The 13465-nt window shown below is 46.3% G+C and overlaps 3 protein-coding genes across 3 annotated transcripts; 1 reads left to right on the top strand and 2 right to left on the bottom strand.

The window, feature by feature from the left end:
• Nucleotides 1-6702: 6702 nt before the first annotated feature.
• On the top strand, nucleotides 6703-7386 carry P175DRAFT_0510060 (uncharacterized protein; the record flags this gene model as incomplete). Its single annotated transcript, XM_040898482.1, has 1 exon — nucleotides 6703-7386. One exon carries the CDS (start codon nucleotides 6703-6705, stop codon nucleotides 7384-7386), a length of 684 nt encoding a protein of 227 aa, XP_040751510.1.
• A 72-nt stretch (nucleotides 7387-7458) lies between these two features.
• Nucleotides 7459-7808, bottom strand: P175DRAFT_0270656 (uncharacterized protein). The gene has a single exon (XM_040892746.1). It carries the CDS (start codon nucleotides 7717-7719, stop codon nucleotides 7531-7533), a length of 189 nt encoding a protein of 62 aa, XP_040751509.1. The 5' UTR covers nucleotides 7720-7808; the 3' UTR covers nucleotides 7459-7530.
• Nucleotides 7809-8430: 622 nt separating this feature from the next.
• P175DRAFT_0558302 (Iwr1 domain-containing protein) lies at nucleotides 8431-12724 on the bottom strand (the record flags this gene model as incomplete). Its single annotated transcript, XM_040900833.1, has 7 exons — nucleotides 12580-12724; nucleotides 11142-12443; nucleotides 10866-11056; nucleotides 10699-10816; nucleotides 9904-10152; nucleotides 9274-9669; nucleotides 8431-9209 (listed from the first exon to the last, which is right to left on the bottom strand). Exons 1-7 carry the CDS (start codon nucleotides 12644-12646, stop codon nucleotides 8431-8433), a joined length of 3102 nt encoding a protein of 1033 aa, XP_040751508.1. The 5' UTR covers nucleotides 12647-12724.
• Nucleotides 12725-13465: the final 741 nt, after the last annotated feature.

The raw sequence follows: 13465 nt of genomic DNA, 5'->3' as shown, positions 1-13465 counted from the left end.
ACAGGAGGGCATCCCCTGCGCAGTGTTGTCGTCCCACTGAAAATGATTTGTATCGGTTTGGTTTCTCCTCCTCCTCCTCCTTTCTGTAGCGAAATGAATGTCAATGACAAGGGGGAATGGAATCACCAGGCTCCCTCCCTGCTTAGCAGCTGCCAGGACAGTTGATCCGCTGGATGGGATGCAGGGTGGAAACGCGGACACACCATAACCCCCTGGAAGTACCTCCGAGATTGAGCCTCGAACGGTCGACCTGAAGAGGTGAGGTTAAGCGAATACCTACTACCGGTCGTTCGAGGCTGGCTGTAAACTCACCTCGCCCTTCTTTCTTAGTCGACTAGGTTGATGTTTTCTAGATAATCATGGACAGGAGGAAAATGCTACCCTACGTTGTTGCTGCTAGCTATACTAGGTATTAGGTATACATAGCTGTTACCTGGGTACCTGGGTATATTGGACTATAAAATGGATGGATGGATGGATGGATGGATCTTGATATTGAAAGGTGACACAATTCGCCGGTTTTTTGTCTCAGGCCAATAAATAATCAATCAGACCGTGCCGCCCATCTCCAGGTTACCTCCACGACCACTGACTGACTGACCCAGCAAGCCCATTTCCAGTCCAAGGTATAGGATAGGATAGGATAGGATAGGATAGGATAGGGGACATACGTCGCGAAAGCATGCCCAGGTTTTATGTATCCTGACTGTGCCACATACATACCCCCGAGACGGACGACAAAATGCTCGACTTTTTCAAGTCACCCTTGCCCATTCACAACCCACACTAAAGAAAGAGAGGAACAGAAACGAAACTCGGATCATACTATTCGGTACTCTGTATACCGAATGTCTCACCCTACCTCCTACCTCAGACTTCTCCTACCATGCCCCGTAACTAACTAGTTAATAGTTAACTAGTAGTCAGCAGGTCAGACTGAGGTATTTCCTGACTCTCCAAGCCAAAAATCCAAGACCTTGGTCCCGGCTCCACGGTACGTCCTATGTTAGTATACGGAGTACCACCTAGCCTAGGTAGCGTGGACCAGTCATGATAATAATCGAGAAGGGCACTCCATGACTCGGATTTTAGTACTTGGTAGTACTTTGGATTAGTAGCAGGAGTAGTTTAGTGTGATTGGTTGTATATACTAGTACCTAGCACCTAGAGTAGGTAGAGGTACCTGGTACAGCCGTTCAGTTTGGGTTGAAAGTACAGATTCAACAAATAAAGAAATGCAATCTTTCCAGAACAACTTGTCTGGTAACTAACTATGGCAGCTTCTAATTTATCAGCCTGTGGAATTGTTGATTAGGTATATTGCAGAGTATTAACTATTGTTGTGATATTAATCTGTATATATATGAACTAAGTGTGTCAGCCTCAGGCCACAGCCACAGCCACAGCCATGATTCGGAGGTATCCAGAATAAATTCCAGAATCCAGATAGATTTCACTACTTTCCAACCACAGAACCTTGCGGTTCAACCCTTTAAGCCCGGCCGAGACTAAACCTTGTATCTATCTGAAGATCCGGGTGGTCCGGTGTCCGGAGTACCTCTTTCTTCAAGTTCTTGTCCGCAGTCGGATGTCCACAGTAAAAGTGGATTAAAAAGAATTCCCGACTGAAGAAAATCCTTCAAGATCGGTTAGGATTGGGGGCGAAATCAATCCTCATGCTTCTAGAAAATAGACCCGCGGAAGACTAATTGGTTTTGAAGGTGGGTTCTGTACTATCTGTAGGACAAAAGTTAAAAAAAAAAAAAAAAAAAAAAAAAGTAAGAATCTGACGCCAGGCGTTGGCTGAAGGATTTCCACATGACGAACTCCCCTCCCCATATGTATGGATTGTTGTTAATCTGGCCGCATCAGGTCCAAAAAAAAAAAGGAGGCAAAATGGTGAAGATAGGCGAGTTGGAAACGGAGCAAGAAAAGAGACCTTCTATCTAGTTATCTGAGTTCTTGGTAAGTCTGACGAAAGATGATGAGAGTTTGCCTCGTCTACGGAAGAACTTCGGATCTCAGTTGTACTTTTTTTTATCCTGCAGAACCAACCTCACTCACAACAAGTCAACTGTCAACCTTGGAAAGTCAGTCAGCAAACAACCTCAAACAAGACCCTGACAGAGTTTGTTTGCCTCTTTCCTGAATGAAACATGAGGATGCAAAACATGCATCGGGAAGGCCAGGATACCTACTATACTCTGCGATTCTTCATTCTACCTTGACTTGATAAACGAGGCACAACTAACTATGTATGCCACGGACTCCGTTCTGAGAACAAATCAAATATAGAAATGTTATAACAAATAGTCTCGTAAGGGGGGGCAGGCAACAAGGAGATTGACCAACCAGCATTCCGTGATCTCATCCGCATCTCAATAAATCGAAACAAGATTCAATAGGCCAGGCGCCAGCCAGGCAACTTGCAAGAGTCAGTCAGTCGTCAAGATTCAGAGCTCGCTCGCTCGCTCGCTTGCATTTCGGGCGCCAGCGGGAAATGGGCGGGCGTTGCGCATCAGACAAAAGTACGAAAGGCGGATTGATTTATTTTCACCAAAGTCACTAATATTTGGTTGAACGACAACAGAGTGGAATTGAGCCTCAAGATAAACTCAGCTAGAATCTCGTCCTATACCTAAGAAAGAAAGCTAACCAACCCGTTACACCAAGCCATATATCATCCAAAAAAAAAAAAAAAAAAAAAAAAACAGGCAAATTCGCATACATACCCCCTCCTGCATAAACCAGTCCAGCCACGTAGGATGTATACTATACATAAGTACCAGGTAGCACGGTTTCATGGGGCATGAACATCACATCACCGCCGCGGGCCGCGTCAAGGACCAGTATAATATCATTCGGGGAGACCAGCAAGCCGCTCCCGCGTGAATCATGAGGCATAATCCCTGTTTATTAAAAAAGAATATCATCCCATTTTACTCCGTGCTCTGTTAAAAAAAAAAAAAAAAGGCAGCAAATCATAAACCACCCACGACCAACTCAACACTTTCTCAGTGGCTCACGTGACAGAATCCGGCTGCGGGTAGGCGAAGGTGGATGAGGAGAAATGGGACCTTTTTTTTTTTTTTGAATTATTCAAGGCACACTAGTCTAGTACCTAGGTAGTTTTGGATCAATAACCTTGGTTCGAAGCTCGAGGTTGGAGATAATGAGACTGTAGACATATGTAGATTAATGCTACTTACAAGCACGTACATACAACACACAGACAGACAAGACATTTGAAAACTGATGCAGCGAAGCCGAACCAAGTATTGCTGAAAAGGGTGCGATCGACAGACAGACGCAGGAGGACGATCATCTCTGGCTATCCACTTCCCCTGGTTTTTTTTCAGAGGACAGGTTATTATTTCCTCGGAGAAACAGTGAATATGACAGAATTCATCAAGTGGGCGGGATGGAGACGGTTGGAGAACTTAGTCAAGGGGGGCATACATAACCTGCAATCATACCTAATAGTAGCCGAGCGTCTTGGTGGTGCTAAGCTTGCGCACGTTGACTGTGCCGCAAATTTGTCCAGAGGGGTATTCACAAGGTAAGGATCGTCAGGATGATGCAAGCAGGATGTTCTCAACATCTGCAGATGACATTCAACTATCATGATTAGGTGCAGGACACATGCTCCAGAGCAACCACAAGATGGACACATCTGAGATCTTCCAGGGTCGACTAGAGTCGTATCGGACGCCTAACTCCGACTGGTATGCCGTCGACGCCGCTCCCACTGAGACATTATATCAGTACTCGTCGTCAGTAATACAGTAAATTATTACTTCCATATTGATCAAAGCTTCCCCAAGAGAACCCGGATCCGAAATGGACTGTCCGAATCGATAATGATGTTAATTCTGCTGATATTGACAGGATCCACTAAATCCTCTGAAGGAGTTATGTGGGAGCATTGTCATTTAATTAGCAATGTGGCGAGGATCTGAGCTTGTATATCGGAGTCATACAGCTGCAATGATGAGTTGGCAGCCTCTGCAGATTGTTATCTGGACCAGACAGTTCAGTTCCTAATCTTATAATCCAGAAATACCTGGATCAGAATCAGAATCAGAATCAGAATCCAAAGATAATCAGGAATCTCATCTACTTCCCTCCTCTTGAGGTATGTACAATGTACATGATTTGGCCCCATTCCAGGTCCAGACCCACCCACATCGTGTCCGCTAAAACTTCAACTGTCCACCTGTCAGGTTCTCAGCTGGCTGGAGTTGAAGGCCCAAAAGTGCTATCTGTCATCTGAGGCCATTTGGTATCTGGCTATGATTCGCTCCAGCGTCCCAGCAGAACGGTAAACTAGCCAAAGCCACTGCAAAGTTGGCCGGTTGGAGGTCAGCCTTCCACACCCAATAAATGCGCAGGAATTTTCTCTCTTTCTGTTGGTTTTTTTTTTTTTTTTCATTCCTTCAGGTTCTTGCATTCTACAGGTTTCCAAGGTTGAACATGGGGGATACTTTTCCAGCTTTGACTTGCTTTTTTTTTTTTTTTTTTTTCTTCCTTCTTGCTTGAACGAAAATCTTCAAGGATACCTCCCTATCAGCGGGTCTGAGCTCTGAAGATTCATCCCCCGATGAACGCCGTCCCCTATTTTTTTGGGGGGGGGGGAGACTAGTTTTACATTTCATTATCCGAAGTGGAGACCTCAATAATACTAGGTACCGGTAGTTTTTTGACTTGGGAATGGAAGTGCGTTCTTCATTATACTACCTGGATGGGTACCAGTAGGATCTCCAGAGGAACTCGAGGCTAAACAGCTCCACTGCTCGATAGATGACGATACTAAATGTCATCCGATGTTCCCGCGTTTTCATTCAAACGCTGGATCCGCCTATCATCTAATGCAGTGGCAGGGCTGTAGAGTAAAATAATCCCGAATAAAAGATCGACATAGTGATGAGAATATTTTCTCCCTCCCTCAAGCATGAAGGCTTGTGACTGGATTGGAAAAAGCACGCTTGCGGTGCCGAATCTTCAGGGCTGGGCTGCAACAAGTAGGCGACAAGGAAGCATGTGAGGAGCTAGATATAGGTCCTCCGGAGTAGGTCCTGACTCCTGAGTACCTGGACCACAACCACGACCCTGGGCAGGAGAAGCTGTACAGCTCTATACCAATCATATATCCTACAACAAACGAGGACGTTCATTGAACGGTACTTATCCACTAGCCGGATATTCGTACGAGACTCTACAGCGTCTCAGAAGGAAAGCGAATAGGGAGAGAAACTTCCGGAGTCTGAGATCCGAATATCAAGAGACACGGGGTTTGGTTCTTTGTGATCCGATCATGATCGTCATATTTATTATTATTATTATTATTATTATTATTATTATTATTGATTTCCTTTTTTTCGTATGGTTTGGTTTTTTAGTCCATTTACCCTTTTTGCTTCCAAGGAAGTACGGAAACCAGATCTTAACTTGGTAGCCAGATAAAGTCAATTCATCGTCTCTGCTTTCAGTTTCTTTGTTGTTGTTTCGGTCCAATGTCTCTTCTCTTCCACTCATCCGGAAAGTGATTAGTTTAGAGATCCCCTAGGTAGGAGTATAATGACTCCGACAGTCTTTCGTCCTGTAAGGAAGTAGTATCTGTGAAATGGAAGGAACCTAATAAATTACCCGATCCAACGGTGCCGTCAAACCTTTTAATAATAATAATAATTATTATTAACTATTATTAAAATAAATCAATATTGAATTCCGATTATTTAATTTATTCTTCTGGATTATTTTTTGATTCAAGCTGGCTTTCTACTATCAACGTGACCCTTTGGCATCGGTTGAGATCTCCACTTATTCAAGCCTCCTGCTGCTTCATGCTCTCTCTCTCTCACTGCTGCTTCTCCTTCGTTTGGATGGAATCTGTGGCAAATCATTCTTTTGTTTCTGAACCTTCGAGACGAGATCCTTGCATATAAGCCATTTCTGCTTCTTCTTCTTCTTTTCTATTTCTCATTCCTGTCCCCTTCCTCTATTCTTCTTCTGACGACTCCCGTCATCTTCTCCCTCTTCAAATCTGGACTGTACGCTGCATAGATCTTAGTCCCTTGGCTCTGTCATCTCCCAATTCTTCCCTCTAGCCGCTGTCCTCTACGCTTTTATTGCCGCCGCTACTGTGCATAAACAGAAGAGAGACTCTTACCCGTAGAAGCAACCGTCTCGAGGACCGGACAGGGGGCGCAGTCACCGTCGGTCTCTATTACAGGTCAACGAGATCCAAGGATTCGGTTCACTGCATGGGTTCGACACAACTAAACTAGACCCTGGTCCGCCATACCCTCTCTTAAGAATCCAACCAGAAATCTCGTGTGCAGGTGTTGGTCATGGTCGACACCCCAAGCTCCAGAACCTCGTCCGGATTCTTTTAACGCGTCAATTTCCCTTCTCCCTGAACCATTCCATTCTTCCAATCCCCCCTCTCAAAAGTGCCGTGTGTGCAGGGGGGCGGCCAAACCTCTCCGGTTGATCTCCTACTTCTTCTTCTTCTTCTTCTTCTTCTTCTTCTTCTTCTTATACTAGCGTACTCCCAACGTCTCTTAGTTTTCTTTTCCCTCCTCCATCCCCCTTTAGTTGCCTCCTCCTACCCGTCCTCTTATCATCTCAAACTACTTCGTACCAATTCTACCTAAACTGGAAGCTCTTCTGGGTTGAACCCTTCCCCCCCCCAGACAAAAGATGGAGTCAACCTACCTGTCTCCCTCTCGCCCAGGTCGTATGGCAATCGACTCTCTCTTGAATCCCCCAGTGGAGGTCGAAAAACCTGCCTCCAAGATCCATTATGATCATCACCTTCCTCAGTACTCGCCTGGCTACCCGCCAAGCCCCCACCAGTACTACTACAGCTTCTCAGAAAACCACCACCCCTACAGAGAAAGCACTGCTTCGTCACAAGATCAAGCATTCATGCCCTATAGACCACGATCCACAGAGTCTTCCCCGGGGGGCTACTCGCGAGATCGATATGACTCCGTATCTAGCAGCTCGAGTAATGCGCCAGAGCGACGGCGACCTCCCCGACCCAAGTACGAAGAAGAGGAGATGTATTTCATCTGGTACCACCGCGTCGACCTGTGCCAGGAGTGGAAGGAAGTCCGGGAAAGCTTCAACCGCCAGTTCCCCAGTCGCCAACGACGCGGGTTCCAGGGCATCCAGTGCAAATTCTACCGATTCATCAGGGAGAAGAAATGTCCAACCCTTCGCCAGCAGCGCCGCATGCGCGACGGCGAGTTTCTCCGCAAGGGCTCTGGTCTCGCCGAATCCAACGGTCCACGTTTTGGGGTGGTAGAATGGATGGGGGTATGGTATCCTTGGATGCGTGAAAACAAAGACGAAGTCATGACCCGTCGGATACCACGATAATCTCTCTCACCTTCTCACCTTCTCATACACACCAGTGAGATATCTTTCTTTGACCCAAAACGGCCGAACAACAAGATCCTTTTTCTATTCTTCTTTCCTCTTCCTCTTCCTCTTCCTCTTACTTTCTCTTCCTGTCTTACTGTCTTACTGTCTTCCTCTTCCTCTTCCTCTTCCTCTTACTTTCTCTTCCTCTTCCTCTCTTCCTCTCTTCCTCTCTTCCTCTCTTCCTCTCTTCCTCTCTTCCTCTCTTCCTCTCTTCCTCTCTTCCTCTCTTCCTCTCTTCCTCTCTTCCTCTCTTCCTCTCTTCCTCTCTTCCTCTCTTCCTCTCTTCATATTCTATTCTTCTGTCTATAACTTTGGAAATCTGGGTTGCGTATCGCTTCGGGGTTGGATTTGGATATGATTTGGACTGGTCCTCTATATTCCGTGTTAAATGCTGGCATGCTCATCGGGAGGCTTTCTGGATACTGGCATACATACGGGTTTGGAAACTCAAAACTGAACTTGATTCTCACAAGATATATTGATTATTCATATAAGCTATCCCTTCTAAGAAACGTTCTATTCTAATATATATATAATAATAATAATGCACATTATCTATCATCATACACTCGGGGGAGCAGAGTATGAAATAGATCACGATCACGATCACGTGATCTCCCCAGCCCTGCTGCATCGACTGAACATGCATATTATATTGTCTCGTCAGCTCAATTACATATCAACAGCTAGGTAGGCCATGCAGAGTCTGGTTGATTCTCCTAGCTTGTTTTAGCTGTTGTATATATGTGTATCTGCAGAGTAGAACTATTCAGGTATATATAACAAATAAACAAATAAACATGACATGACATGACATGATTAGGGATAATATGATATGTATGATATAATACCCCTCTTAGGGAGTAGATTCATGTCTCGGTTAACTATTACCCATCTATCAAGTAGAGTAGAGTAGAGTAGAGCAGAGCACATGGTTCTAGTTTATATATATATATATATGTTGTGATATTTAGGAGCTGCGTGTCTATTACCAATCCACTAGAAGGAGCTGCGTCTGGCCTTGGGGCTCAGCACCCCCTGGCGAGGGCTTGATTTGCTCGCAGGTAGAGACTGGGCAGACGTTTCCAACCATCGCTTTAAATGAGGTCCCGTTTTCTCCGCAGATATCTCAGCCTCTGGTCCCTGATCCTCAATCCTATGCATATACTGTTGCGCTTGCTCTTCTATTTCATCCATATGCTTTTGGGCTTGTTCTTCCATCTCCTTCATACAATCGTCGGCTGTGATGCGTACGTCGGTCTTACTATCGTCAACGTGCTCGCTAAATTCAGTTTTGTGCATTTCGCATACATCCAAGACCTTGTCACAACACTCGCTTAAAGCACTGTCGACGGTCTCCTGCACAATTTCCTTCAGGATATGTGTTTCAAGGATGGATTTGATCTTCGCATCGATGACACGTTCGAGGTGACGTTCGATCAATTCGATCTTGGTCAAAATGGCTTTCTCCGAATCAGAGAGTAAATGACCCTCCGAATCATCAGATACGGTCGGTAGACATCGACATACTAAGCGAATCAATAATTGGCGGATCAAATCATCGGAAGCACCATAGAGCATATGCTCAAAACGCGCAAGTGTGTCACGCTCCGTGCGTCTTGGAGAGGAATGACGCGTAAAGTCGGTTGCTCGGATCGAGGCCGGTGAAGGGGGACGAGGACTCGGTGTATTGACTTCGGTAGGAGAGCATGGCGATTCTGGGGATATTAAGAGCGGTCGTTTTCGTCCGTCATCCTCGGGTGGTAATGAAGAGTGGTCTATAAACAATTAACAAACTATTGTAGAAGATAAAGTACAGAAGAATATTGGAATTGAGGGTACCTCGGGGCCGTTTCTCACCCGCACGGGCTAACTTAGATTTATCATGATATGGGGGTGGATTCACTTGCTGCACCCGTTCGGACGCAGACTCCTCATAATCAGGCGGGTTGTCAAGCCATACACTCAGATCCTTCCAGCGTCTTTCAATACGGCCCTGGCGGGCCTCATTGAAAGACACCGCTTTAAGGTTTTTTGTCCTTAGACCATGAACAAAGGTCCTCAGTACACCGAGTTCGTAATCCCTGAACTGTTGCCGACCGAAATAGATTCGTAGAGACTTGGACTCACAAACCCTTGCAAAAGCGGCGAAATTCAAGTCCCTATGCGCTGCAGGGAGTGGAGACGGCAGATTAGACGGGCAAAGAACAGTCTCCTCTGCAAGCGCCCGATCAAGTTCTAGAATAAGTAATGAGACGTCCCGAACATTCTTTGCCCTTGTCTGGAGTCTTGTAATAAAATATTCTGGACATAGTGTTTCGTCGCTTACCAAGATTAACCTACACGTTTTGACTGACTCCGGAGAGATTCTAAACAGAAGTGAATTTTGGCCGCTCGAATTTCCCGACTTTGCGTTGATACCGAGGGAAATGCATCCTTGATTAGTATATTTATGGTAGGCAAGACGCATACTAGCCACAGAGGGATTGTCAAGAGTAGAAGTAGAAACCAGAACTTTCTTGACGCCTGTTGCCCACGGCGTTTTTGTCGATAATTCGGTCATGATGCTGTTGCGAGGAAAGAGATCAAAGAGAACCCCTCGACGAATCGAGTTACCCTCCCACCCGGGCTTTGAGACAATAAAAGCAGCCCTGACTCGAGTAATGTTAACAGAAGATGGAGATGACGAAGAAAGAGTAAAGTTGTAGAAGCCGTTGCGGCCTGGTCACGAGTACCTGCCCAATCCAAAATCAACCAGTGAAATCAGAGAGTCCTATGAGAACACAGGAATGGCAGGCCTGGCGGCGAGTACGGCAAGCAGCTAATACTTTCTCTACGTGGGTATAAAGGGGGTTGCCTGCCAGCGTGAAATGAGAAAGGGAACTATTTACGAAGATGGGGAAAGGGGAAGAGAGAGTATTATAAGAGGGCTGGGAGTGGCGAGTCCGGAAGCGGAATCACATTAACTCCGTCGTCCCCTTGGGTAAAGTTGAAAAACTCGCTGTTACTGTGATGCCGCCTCGCGCACGGGCTTCCGTCCTCACTGTAACTAATGTAATCGGTAAGCGAGCAAGCAGCCCCTTCATGCTGCCCATACCGGATTTTCAATTTACACATTATTGAGATTACTTTATAAAACTTGTCCTCGGTTTGATACCCACGCCAACGCGCGGGACTTGTCAATTGACAGTGGTTTGCGATGCAGCCCTGAGCGCAATTGTTTTGGTTCCCTTGCTGCAAGCCAAGTTGATTCAAAGTCTTGCATACCTAAGATCTTGGGTACAAAAACACAAGAATATGCCCTCCCACAAAGGTCAGTAACGGAGGCCTGCACACCGTCTCTCGAGGCGAAGAGATCTCGAAATCCCAAGTCCTGCAAATGCAGCTACCCGAGTTAGACTTGTTATTTACCAGCTTTCTTCGTCTGACTCCACCTGCAACCGGCCCCCAAGTCGATTTCCAAATCCGCCAGCACCGGCACCCTCACTAGTAGAGTCGTCCCCGTCGAATTCTTCGTCGTCGGACCGGCCATGTCGGTACTTCCTGTAGATCGCTGCCGGATCATCTTCCTCGTCGTCCCAGGACAAGTCCTCATCTGGATAGTCATTCGCAGGATTGTTTTCAGCTGTCCAATAGAATGCCATTAGCTTGTTGTAGAATGGGTCGTGTTTCATCTTCTACTTGGAAAATGGATGAAGTGGGTGGTTTACCATTTGAGTCCCCATCTTCGCTATCCCACCGATCCTCATCATCTTCCTCCACAAAATCCGCCCAATAAATTTCGTCCTCGGGGGTGATGACGATAACTCCAATATCTTGGCGAGTGGCGTCAATCCCGTGTCGCCTCAACCACGCTTCCTGGCCTAATTCTAGATCGACTAGTGGGTCTGTCAAAAGCCCTTCATCCGACAGCGGACGACGGATATACGTGTCGTAAACATACTCTTCGTCGCTATCACTGCCGTCCTGTTCCGTCGTGGCTGGCTTCATGGCGTCCCCTTGCTTGATGTCGGCAGCGGGGAGTGTAACTGCTCGAGGTTTATTCGGGGTCCGCGGTTGATATTTGAGCGGAGGCTTGGGAATAACTGCACGAGTTGCTGTAGGAGAGTGCAGTTTTGTGTCTGTCGGAAGGCCCTCCATTTCTCCATCAAGCTCCAGTGCGATCTGCTCAAGCTCGCGCGCTAGGCGCTCGGATTCTTCTTCCCAGTTCCTCTGGTGAGCCTGCGCTTCTTTTTCAAGAACTTGCGTGATATGTTCTTTGGCTGCAGAGATGGCTCCCTGACGCTCTTCGCGCCATTTTTTCTCTGCCTGATTCACCACGGGCCGCTTACGCGGCCGAGCAGGCGTCAATTCCTGACTTACAGCCAAAGCAGCGTCATCTGCTCTCCCAACAACAGCATCCGCAACATAAGACGCCTGTCTTGAATGGGGTTCACGGCGGAGCTTCTCCACCAGAACGGCAATAGCGCCATCCCCTCTCCGTTTTTGGACGCCTCCGCCTGTACTCCGGAGTGGACTTCCCGGCGTGCTCGATCGGGAGATCTGAAACCGACGTATCGAGGGCGCAAGGCCCGCAGACGATAAAGCGGGGGGGCTTTCCTGTCCGCTCGATGTGGAAGAAACCAATACTCCGGCACCTGGTGCTTCACCGCTCTCCGGAGCTGCAGTACCCTTTTCAGAGTCCGACTTCGATGGCGTAGGCGAGGAGTATAAGGCTTTTTTCAGTCGCTCCTCGGCCTCTTTACGGGCGGCGGCAATTCGCCTTTCATCACGAATTTCAGCCCCAGGGGACGTAGCTCTCACCAAAGGGACACCTCCATTTTCCTTATTGGTGGTCTTGGGGAGATGGATGCTGCTCACAGAACGGGGGCTTCGTACAGTCCTTTGTGAAGCTGTCAAATCTGAAGGACTGGGTAAGCCACTTCGACGAGCCTGGCTTGCACTAATTGTCACTCTTTGGAAGACAAAGTCCGTGAACCGACGCTTTGTTTGATGTAGCTCGGATTGGATAACTGTACCTTGATCAGCTCAAAACCCCCTGGATGTAGTTGAATAGCGTCTCAAGATAAATCCCCGTAGTATGAACAGAGCCTGTTCAATGTATATTGAGGCGAGGGATCAAGGAAGCAAGCTTTGGGGGGTTCTTACACAATGTATCCACTGGCTCTTCCTCCCGACGTCGTTTGATATTGATCTGCTCAGGAGGCAAAGCCATGTCTTGAGAGATTCGTATCTAACTGAGATAAGAGGAACGGATGATGGCAAAGAGCAGAGGAGAGGCGACGATGATGGTGATAAAGCAAAGATGGGATTCTCCCCAGGTCGCCAAAATAATAGTTCCGTACTATACTAGATTAGTGTAGCTTCTGCTTACTACAATATTATATAATCAATTCAGCTTAACCACTAATATCTACGGAGTGTAATTGCAGAGGTTTTTCAAATATGATTGTTATACGCTCATGGACTAGATATGCTATAACTATCTTTACATGATTGCCAACCTCAGACAGGTCTTGCACACATTATTAAACCAGATGTATATCGTGATATTCGCGTTTCTGCTTTTCTGTCCCTTCTTTCCCATGCATCATGATGGCAATTGGAAGCCTTCAAGATCCTGAAAAATTACCGCAATAGTAGTCGAGATCTTATCCACAGTCCAGAGTGCAGCAGTGGTCGTGTTCTCTGGATTATTTCCCTTGAAAAGGAATCACAAATGCAAAGCCAAACTAGGGTATAGCCAAGGTCTCACCCGCCCTGATAGCCAACTGAAATTGCCAAAAAAAAAAAAGCGTAGTGAAAAAGTTAAGAAGAAATGTTGTGGAAACAAAGGAGAAAACAGAGAAGATGTGAAGAAAAGAAATATTGTACCCAGCTAGCAATACATTTGGATGGTATAAGAAAGGAAATTAAAATGTTATAAAAGTGGGTTGGCCAAGAACAAAATTTGGACAAAAAATTAGGAAGACAAAAACTAAAAATAAAAATGAAGCCAATACATAGAAAAGAATCGGAAGGGAAACATCTCAGT

Source organism: Aspergillus ochraceoroseus (assembly GCF_002846915.1).
Source record: "Aspergillus ochraceoroseus IBT 24754 chromosome Unknown P175scaffold_5, whole genome shotgun sequence".
Taxonomy (NCBI): domain Eukaryota; kingdom Fungi; phylum Ascomycota; class Eurotiomycetes; order Eurotiales; family Aspergillaceae; genus Aspergillus; species Aspergillus ochraceoroseus.
This window is presented reverse-complemented; position numbering and strand designations above follow the sequence as displayed.